This window comes from Cebus imitator, unplaced genomic scaffold, assembly GCF_001604975.1.
Source record: "Cebus imitator isolate Cc_AM_T3 unplaced genomic scaffold, Cebus_imitator-1.0 Scaffold136, whole genome shotgun sequence".
Lineage (NCBI taxonomy): Eukaryota > Metazoa > Chordata > Mammalia > Primates > Cebidae > Cebus > Cebus imitator.
This window is the reverse complement of record NW_016107451.1, coordinates 2,969,758-2,979,444: the sequence shown is the minus strand read 5'-3', so window position 1 is coordinate 2,979,444 and position 9,687 is coordinate 2,969,758. Positions and strand designations below refer to the sequence as shown.

The window sequence follows — 9,687 nt, the reverse complement described above, 5'->3', positions numbered from 1 at the left end:
CTTCTTTTGCTTAGCATTAAAATAACTCTACTGCTAGCATTCAGGTATGAATTACCATTCCTGATACAAATGCCAGAAGCAGAAACCACCTTACATTTTTACACCTAAAAATGGCAGTGGGATGGCAGAGGGGCAATGGCTGGTTTCTGAGGGACATCTGAACATTCCCATCACAAATCCTTTTCTAGGTCTGATAAGGTAGCCACCAAAACAAAAGGCACCTGCAGTCCCCTCTTGCTGTTGACGCACGCCTGCTGCCAGCTCTCCACAATCACCAGTGAGGGAATCCTAGCTTCAGGCCTCTAACTCTGACTAGTGACTCATCTGGGAGTAAAGGGGTCACATATTTCTTCTGTGTGCCTACAAACTAGGGATCAGCAGGGTCTGCAAAGTTTTAGCCCCAGGAAGAATGAAAACTGGAAGCAGTCATGTTCTTTCTCTCCTCCACCCAGCTCCTGGAGGAGAAAGGGTAGCTTCCACTCACCTCGACCTTTCCTACCTATTATTTTGTACTCCATTTTCTATGGCTAGGTACTTGCCAAAGTATAAGCAAATAAACATTTTATTAGTATTTTATTTGTATTTTTGGAGAAGATATAGAGTTTCATGAGAAACTGATTTTTCTCAAACAATAGAAAAAGTTTTTTTTTTTATTCTTTTTTATAAAAACCAAAACAAAAACCACTGTCTTAGAAGAAGAAAACAAGTCTCTTCAGCAAGCATGCAGCCAATTCAGATTGGAGGAACCAGTGAAGTAGAAGTTACACATAAGAGGTAAGTTCAGATTTATCCACAAATGTCTTCTGGTCTAGTTCTGTAAGGCTCCAAATGGGCCATCTCAGCTTAAAACTGGCAACACCCAAAGCTCCCAGAGTCCCATCTAGTTTGAACACAGGGGACTCATTCTCCAGGAGGCTGCATCTGTTTACAGAACTCATCAAACTGCTGCTGCTCCAGTTCTGTCATGACTCTGTTGAGGGCATAGATCTGAATGACAGAAAGAGATACATCTGTTAGCAATGGAAGCAGCTGCTCAACGCATCTTCTGACATAACAGGTGGGTGTCATCTGAAAATACCAAAATTTCTGCAGTAGTGGTAATGCAGGGACGGTGATCTGGGAATAAGAGAGTTAGATATTAGTTCCATCTGTAGAATCAGGAAAGCAGCAGTGAAGCAGGTGGCTTGATTTGGCCTTTAAGGGATTAGTAGGATCCCAAGAAAACAAGTTTCTTCAGGAAGCATGTGGCCAATTCAGATTGGAGGAACCAGTGAAGTGTAAGTTACATATAGTAAGATCAGATTTATCCACATATATCTTCTGCTCTAGTTCTGTCGACTCCAAATGGGCCATCTCAGCTTAAAATCTATCATGGGACATGATAGATGGTGGGAGAGGGTTTTATGTGTAAATAAATGTAATGGAAAAGTACAGAGTTTGTTCTGGAAACTTCAAGTATGCCAATATGAAGGATATTTTAGAGTAGGGGTTGGGGAGCTGGGGAATGCAAGAAAATTTTGTTGAGGTCTTAAATGCCATGCCAAGGAATCTGGATTTTATCTGGCAGATTCTGGAGAGCCAGCAAAAGATAAGTGTGCAGGGGAGCAATGTGAATATATATAATATATATATATATATAAGCTAGCTATATATATATATTTATATATATTTGATACAGAGTCTTGCTCTGTCACCCAGGCTGCAGTGCAGTGGTATGATCTCAGCTCACTGCAACCTCTGCCTCCTGGGTTCAAGTGATTCTCCTGCTTCAGCCTTCTGAGTAACTGTGATTACAGGTGCCCGCCAGTATACCTGGCTAATTTTTCTATTTTTATTTGAGATGAGGTTTCACCATGTTGGCCAGGCTGGTCTCAAACTCCTGACCTCATGTGATCCACCGGCCTCAGCCTCCCAAAGCACTGGGATTATATGTGTGAACCACCGTGCCCAGCCATAAGCAAAGTGATTCTATCTGTGCTTTAGGAGGCATCTGTTACAATAGTCCAGGAGGGAGGTCGTGGGAATTGCCTACAGCAGGCAGTAGTGACGGAAAGAAGATGGCAAGAGACATTCTCAGGTGAAAGGCAGGGTAACTACACCTTATTCCTCACCTTTCTTTATTCTTACAGTAATTAATCCACCCACTGAAGAACAGAAACAGATCACAAAACTTCCTAATTTGCAGAAGAAAAAAATGAGAGTGTGTGTGTAGAGGAGCTGTAACTTGATTAATTAAAAAGACAAGGAAGGGGAAAAAATGAAACTTAGAAGTGGGACAAATAGAAAATACAAAATAAGAGCAGGAACCAATGAAAAAGCAACCAAGCCTACAATAGAGAGGATCACCAAGACTGCAAGATGGTTCTTTAAAATACTAACAATAGCCTTGCAAACCTGACACAACAGATCAACATAATAAGGGAGTGGGCACAAATAAACATTATTAGGAGCTAGAAAGAACACTTAACTACTGACATAACAGAAATGAAAATGAAACATTATGAACTCTGTGCCAAAACACATTTGACAACCTAAACAAGTTCCTAGGAAAAGTAAAATGATCAAAACTGACTAGAAAGCTTGAATGATCCTGTCATCTTTAAGGAAAACAGCATTCTATACAGTGATGAAAACAGTTACTAACACTACCATAAATGATTCTTGAAATGCAGAATACTGCTGATGAAACTGGTAAATTTTATGTATATTTTACCATAATAACAATAAACTTGAATGGTTAAAAAAGTGCTGAGTGAAGAGAGCCAGCCAGTCACAGTAACATGTATAAAAGTTCAGAAACATGCAAAACTAAACAATATATTGTTACACAACAATATTATTTAGAGGTATGCAGAGAGCCAATTAACATAGAACAGCAAGAATGATTAGCATAAAATTCAGCAAAGAGGGTACTGCTGGTGGGAAAGGTGAGGCACATGACCAAAAGCAGGGAACGCAAAGTTTCCCAGTTACTGGTCATGTTCTATAGTTGGGTGTTTTATTCTTAAGCTCCACACATACGTTATATAAATATACTTTTAACACACACATATATATGTATTTTAAAACTTCTGCTTGCTTCATTCAGTAAGTATTTACTGAGCATTTGTAATTTGGACATTGCCGTGCTAGGGACTGAGAGGGATATTAAATAGCTTCTCACAGACCTCCAAATCAAGGAGGCAAGATGGTAGGAGAAAGAGGGGACTCACAATGGGTCAGGGTGTCCAGGCTAAAGAATGACTTTCTGTCAAGAAGGACCCCTAGCGGTGTCAAACAGTGCTTCCACTGCCAATGTGCCTTCCATTCCCATTCACCTCCCACATCTCTCCTTCACATCTAACTTTCTGGCATCTCTGGAGCACTGAATAGAAACTCTCTTCTTCCCCACACATGGTCTTGTCTCATTACATTGCAGGCAATAAAGATTTTAAAAAAACAAACAAAACCAGGCAGGGTTCAGTGGCTCATGCCTGTAATCCCAGCACTTTGGGAGGCCAAGATGGGCGGATCATGAGGTCAGGAGTTTGAGACCAGCCTGGCCAACTGGTGAAACTCTGTCCATACTAAAATACAAAAATTAGCTGGGCATGGTGGCGGGCTACTCGGGAGGCTGAGGCAGGAGAATGGCTTGAACCCAAGAGGCTGAGGTTGCAGTGAGCCGAGATTGTGCCACTGCCCTCCATCCTGGGTGACAGACTGAGATTCCATTTAAAACAAAACAAAACAAAACAAAACAAAACAAAACAACACAACACAACCAACCAAACAAAAAACCCAGCAAGGCAGCTGTAGGGGGCAAGGCAAAAAACAACAAAGGTCAGAAGACGTTTCGAACATAGGCCTCCCCCTCATTAACTATAAGACTCTACTCACATCACTTTAAAGTGAGGATAATACTGCCTACCTCACAGGGCCATATATTTTACGTACTGAATTTACCAAGGTTAAATGGGAGTCATAACAACTCCTGCTTTGAAGCCCTGGTGGGAGGACTACATGTGGCCATGCATGTGCAGACTTGGCCTGGTCCTGGCACATCTCAAGAGCTCCACAGGTCCAGCTGCTACTGGAGTGCACCAACGTTGCATTTCAGCAGGTCAACAGGAACTCAGCAGTTGTTCAACTTAGAGTCCACACAATAAAAGCAGGCTGCCTGCTTGGAAACACAAGATTATTCCTGATTATAATCATTGCTATTTATCAAATGAATCCTCTGTGCCAAGTACTGCACTACAGGCTTTACGCATAATATTTCTATTCCTTTTAACGGTCGTCTGAGGTAGATATTATCCTCATTTTACCAAGGAGGAATTGATGAACTGGGATTCAGAGAGGTTAAGTATTTTGTCTAACGTCACGTGGAAAGACTGGGATTTATGGAAGGGCTGAGATTTGAAGTCAGATAAATAAATTTAACCTGTAGAACTTTACAGAAGGGTGTCAATAAGAGCATGAACAATGTCCTCAACATCTGTCCTTACAATATGCACAGAGGACAGGTTCATAGGGCTGGTTTTTTTTTTTTTTTTAAATAGATTTTAATACAATGACTATGTGTACATAGATAACTAAGCATAGGGAAAAACTCCAAATTAATGTTTTAACAAATTACAAGCTGTTACTAAGACCATATGCTTGGATTTAAAAAAAAAGGAAAACAGATGAAGTCTCCCATTCAACCTAGCAGTTTAACCACTCTCTTTTAATAAATCTAGCATATTACAGTGGTATAACTTTATCTTTTTTAACACTTCACATAAAAATATGTGTGCCCTTTCCTACTTGTAATAATTAGTAGTCTCTAAAATGATAAAATAAACTGAATTTACATTAGCAAATAAAAGTGAGAATTTGTACAGCTAGGCTCAGCAGCAAAAATGAAGAATAAGAATGAAAGGTGAAAAGGTGGCGGATGTCATGCAGAACGAGGACTTCCATAAAGGTCTGTGCCCTGTGGCCAAACACAGTTAACATTCCACCATTTTTTCGTTGCTCTTAAATGAGCAAAACCAAATTCTTTTTTTATTTAATAAAATATTAACTCTTTATTTTCCTCCCACATAATGTGTGATCAGGTAAGGCAGAGATAAGTCCCACCATCACTGGGGACAGCAGCAACACAGACTTCAGAAACAGCCTTGAATCATCAGTAACATTCTCTCCTAGGGACATCAGAAGGAATGCATCTAATAACAAATTTGCAATGTTGTCACATTGTTCTAAATTTATTTGATTAGTTTATCTGGAAGAACTTAATACATTGTTTAAGAGAACAGTAAATTATTTTCTTGCTCTGAAAAAATAATATTTTTTTCACATTTTAAAACACTTGAGTATGCTTTTGCAAAAGGAGTTGCAAGATTATGACAGCTGGGTTTGCAGAATGGCCATGTACAAGTTTGTATTTATAAGAACCTGGCAATCTGCCTATAATTTGCCTATGCAAATAGAGCCCTATGCACTATTTTAAAAAAAACAGGCTTAAATTTTTCCCCATTCATTCTACTTGTAGAGCAAAGAGGTACATACTTTTCAAGTATTCCATGGTAAAGGTAATTTTTTTTGGCAAATTTTAAGCTGTTAAGCTTTTAAGACCAAAATATTTATGTGAAAAAACATGCCTAGTCAATCCATTTCTTATATAGCCAAATGTTCTTGTCTTTTAAAGAATGCAGAAAAACACTGATTTGCTAAGAAGGAGAACACTGGAAAAAGCCATTTTAAAGTACTGAAGAATGAGAAGTATTTTTTTTTTCTATTGATGAAAATTATCAGAAAAGCTATCCAGTCTGTTGTCTTTAGCTAGTTTTAATAAATCTTTTCAAAATGATGGTCAAGAAATCTTTAGAAAACTGGAAGAGGAGATGCTCTTTTATAGCATGAAAGGAATGAAATTAATTGTAGAAATTCTCATTAAATTTTGGCTTTGGTTCTTCAGAAGAAATACACATTTAACTTCTGCAGTCTGTTGTGTTTGAACACCATCTACCTGAGACAGGAGCCCAAGCATCCCTTCATCATCAAAAGCCAAAATTGGATTCAAAGGAATTTCTGGACTCTTACTGTTGGTGACACCTAATCTGGATGGTTTTGATCCAATGGGTAAATTTATAATTTCTTCAACATTTTCATTCTGAACAGCTACTCCATTTTCATTTGGTTTTCCAAACTGGGGGTGCTCTCCACAGTCACTTTTGATTGGTGTGAGGTAACCACATATGGGCTGGCAACTGGTTCTCCATTTCCCAGAGCATTTGTCATATACAGAAGTTACAGATGGCTCTGTTCCTCCAGTGAGAGCTCCCTTGGCTATATCACCATTTCTCTGATCAATGGTTTTCTTATCTGTAGCTTCTATTCTCCTGCTTCAGGGCTGTTTCTTACAGCAACCCTCATATTATTCCCCAAAGCACAATGCAGTCACATCATCTGGGGACCTGGATCCAGGTGGGAATGGGGAGGTAAAGGACCACAGCTCTCAGGTGGTCTGCCTTAATCCAAAGGTAGATTTCAATTTACAGATTACCTTCAAGTGCACTAGTAAGTTTACTTATTATGTTTACTGCCTCCCCTTGCTAAAATGCAAGATCCGCGAAGGGAGGGATTTTTTTCTGCTTTGTCATCATGTACCACAAATTCCTAGAACAGTGCCTGGCACATACTAGCAGCTCAATATTTAGTGAATCAATCAGATTAACAAAAACTAAAAGTTGACAATATCAAGTGTTAGGAAAAAAATGAGGAATGAGAACCCTCTTACACTGCTAGTGGGAGTGTAAATGTATACAAGTCCTTTGAAAGCAATTTGGCAGGTTGGGTCACGCCTGTAATCCCAGCACATTGGGAGGCCAAGGTGGGGGGGTCACGTGAGGTCAGGAGTTTCAGAACAGCCTGGCCAACATGGTGAAACCATGTCTCTACTAAAAATACAAAAATTAGCCAGGCATGGTGGCACATGCCTATAATCCCAGCTACTTGGGAGGCTGAGGCAGAATTGTTTGAACCTGGGAGGCAGAGGTTGCAGTGAGCCGAGAGTGCACCACTTCACTCCAGTCTGGGCCACAGAGTGAGACTTCGTCTCAAAAAAAAAAAAAAAAGAAAAACCAAAAACCAAAAAAGCAAACAAAAAAACCAAGCAAATTGGCAATGTCTAGTAAAATTGACAATGTACCCAGTAATTTTTCTAGTTAAATACCCTACAGAAATTCTAATGCAGGTGCCAAAGGAAATACCTAAAAGCTTCTCACTACAGAAATGTTTGTAATAGTAGAAAATACTATAAATAATTTAAATGTGCACCCCTATAAGAATGGATAAATATGCTAAAATGGATGCATAAAATAGACTATTGTAAAAATTAATGAGAATAAACTAGATTCTTATATTAGCATGAATAGCTCTAAAAAACAATGTAAGCAAAATAAAATGCAAGAATTTTATTAATGTAAAAATTTAAAACAAATACTATTATATATTGTTCAAGGATATTAATATATTTGAATGTAAAAGTATAAAAAAAAAAGTTGTCCATGGGGAGGGGTAAAAGGATGTAAGACAGGAAATGAACAAAGCAGACAGACAAAAAAAGCAAAGAGGGGGAAAAGAGACCAGCAAGCTTTTCCCTGACATTAAATACTAAAATACTCAATCCCAGCACTTTGGGAGGCCGAGGCAGGTGGATCACGAGGTCAAGAGATCGAGACCATCCTGGTCAACATGGTGAAACCCCGTCTCTACTAAAAAAATACAAAAAAAAATTAGCTGGGCATGGTGGTGCGTGCATGCAATCCCAGCTACTTAGGAGGGTGAGGCAGGAGAATTGCCTGAACCCGGGAGGCGGAGGTTGCGGTGAGTCGAGATCGCGCCATTGCACTCCAGCCTGGGTAACATAAGTGAAACTCCGTCTCAAAAAAAAAAAAAAAAAACTAAACAAAAATACTCATGTGTGTATGTGGCTCAATATTGGCAATGTAAAGTTTAAAGCTTTTTATTCTCAAATTAATTGTAAACATTGAGAGAACAAAGGAACACACTGGTGGGTTTAAAGCTTGGGCCTCTACCTTGTCATGCCTAGCTACTTTCTGCACCAAATCCAGAAGATCTGTGCTGGAGGTGTCTGATACTTGCGTGCTCTCTTTCATTCTGAGCCCTTTTCTCCCCTTATATATCATTTTTTTCCGTTTCTTCCTTCCGTCGGGTCCCTGCCACAAAAGCTCCGCACCAGGCTGGGGTTCTGACACTAACTAGGCATGTGATTCTGGGCTATCATCTCACCATTCTGGACCTCAGTGATCTCCTCTCTAAACCTAGGAGAACACCCATCCTGCCTGGAGGCAAGTAGGGCTCGCTCTCAGTTCTCTTTTCTGCTATTTCTCTATTCCAGCATCATCTCCAGCATACTACAGGCACACAGAGCCTCCGTCTTAATCTCACCTCCGCTCGTTGTCTTTGCTTCAGCTCCTGCTGGGCTGATTTCTGTTTGGCCTTCTCAACTCTACTGACAGGTTCTTTAACTTTGGTTTTTTCTTTACGTGCAGGTGGATCCATGGCTTGCCTTTTGGATATTTCTTAGGAGGCTCTGATCTGGGTGGTACAGAAAGAGGCAGATCTTAAAAAAAAACAAAAACAAAAAAATCTGCCAGTCACGCCTCTAATCCTTTAGCTCCGCCCCATCCTTTGCCAGGTGAAGCAGAGTGGTCTGGTGGCAAGGACGCTGGATGTGGGGAGCAGGACCTGAGTCCCAAAGCCACAACCTCGCTAAGTGTCCCCGGGCAAGTCTCTTCCCCACTCTGAGCCTTAGTTTTCTGTCTGCAAAATGGGATAATAGTATCTTCCTGGCCTCCCTCCAGGAGAGGCTGTGTGCAGGTGAAATGCGAAGAACCCTGTGAAAGCGCTGCCCACTATGCAGCGTGCGGCACGCAGCCCGGGACTGTCCTAATGGACGCTGAGGCCCAGAGAGCGCCCAGGGTTTTCCCATCGCGGCGGCCCTGACAGCGACCCGCCCAACTCTGCGGCCGCCGTCGCTTCAGCGGCCTGCGGGCCAGGCCCCACCGCCGCCCGGGCCCGCCCTCCGCCGCCCGGCCCCCGACCCCGCCCCGGCCCGGCCCCAGGGGACGGCCCTCTCCTCCCGCCCTCTTCCCTCTCCAGGAGGAAAATGGCGGCCGCTGGAGCCGCCAACAGAGGAGCTCAGGGGTCTGTACCTTTCCCTGCCGGGCCGCTGGACGTTGGAGCCTCCGCCGAGTTGCACACAATGCCCCCGGTGGGAAATCCTTGCCTTCTCCCCACCACTGGACCCAACCCTGCGCGCCCGCCGCCCCTCGTCCTGGGCGGGACCGGGGCGGGGCCGCGCCAGGGGGCTTCCGCCCGCTGGAAGGGCCGCGCGTGCGTAGTGAGGATGTCTGGAAATTCGCGTAGAGGGCAGGGTGGGGCGGGGCGAGCCGGTGGTGGGGCGGGGCGAGCTGGTGCCGGGGCGGGGCAGAGGCGGGGCCAGGGCGGGGTGGGTGGTATTTACGGCTCACAAAAGCTTTTTCTTGGTATATTTTCTGCAACAGCTACTAGGTTTTAGAGGGTGAGATCTTAATCCTGGAATTGGAACTGCTCAGAATTCGAATTCCGAGCCTCAGTTTCTTAATTCGAAAAGTGGGGATTAGTGATTGCCACCTTCATTCATGAGTTTATTGGGCG

General features: G+C 42.3%; 1 protein-coding gene across 2 annotated transcripts; it reads right to left on the bottom strand.

The window, feature by feature from the left end:
- Positions 1-556: 556 nt before the first annotated feature.
- LOC108313376 (small vasohibin binding protein) lies at positions 557-9,387 on the bottom strand. Of its 2 annotated transcripts, none has more exons than XM_017541760.2 (3): positions 9,204-9,387; positions 8,437-8,586; positions 557-987 (listed from the first exon to the last, which is right to left on the bottom strand). In XM_017541760.2, exons 2-3 carry the CDS (start codon positions 8,548-8,550, stop codon positions 901-903), a joined length of 201 nt encoding a protein of 66 aa, XP_017397249.1. In that variant the 5' UTR covers positions 8,551-8,586; positions 9,204-9,387; the 3' UTR covers positions 557-900. The 2 variants fall into 2 exon arrangements, with proteins under 2 accessions (XP_017397249.1, XP_017397250.1); XM_017541761.2 differs by having other exon boundaries at positions 8,437-8,611; positions 9,204-9,365.
- Between the last annotated feature and the right edge of the window lie 300 nt (positions 9,388-9,687).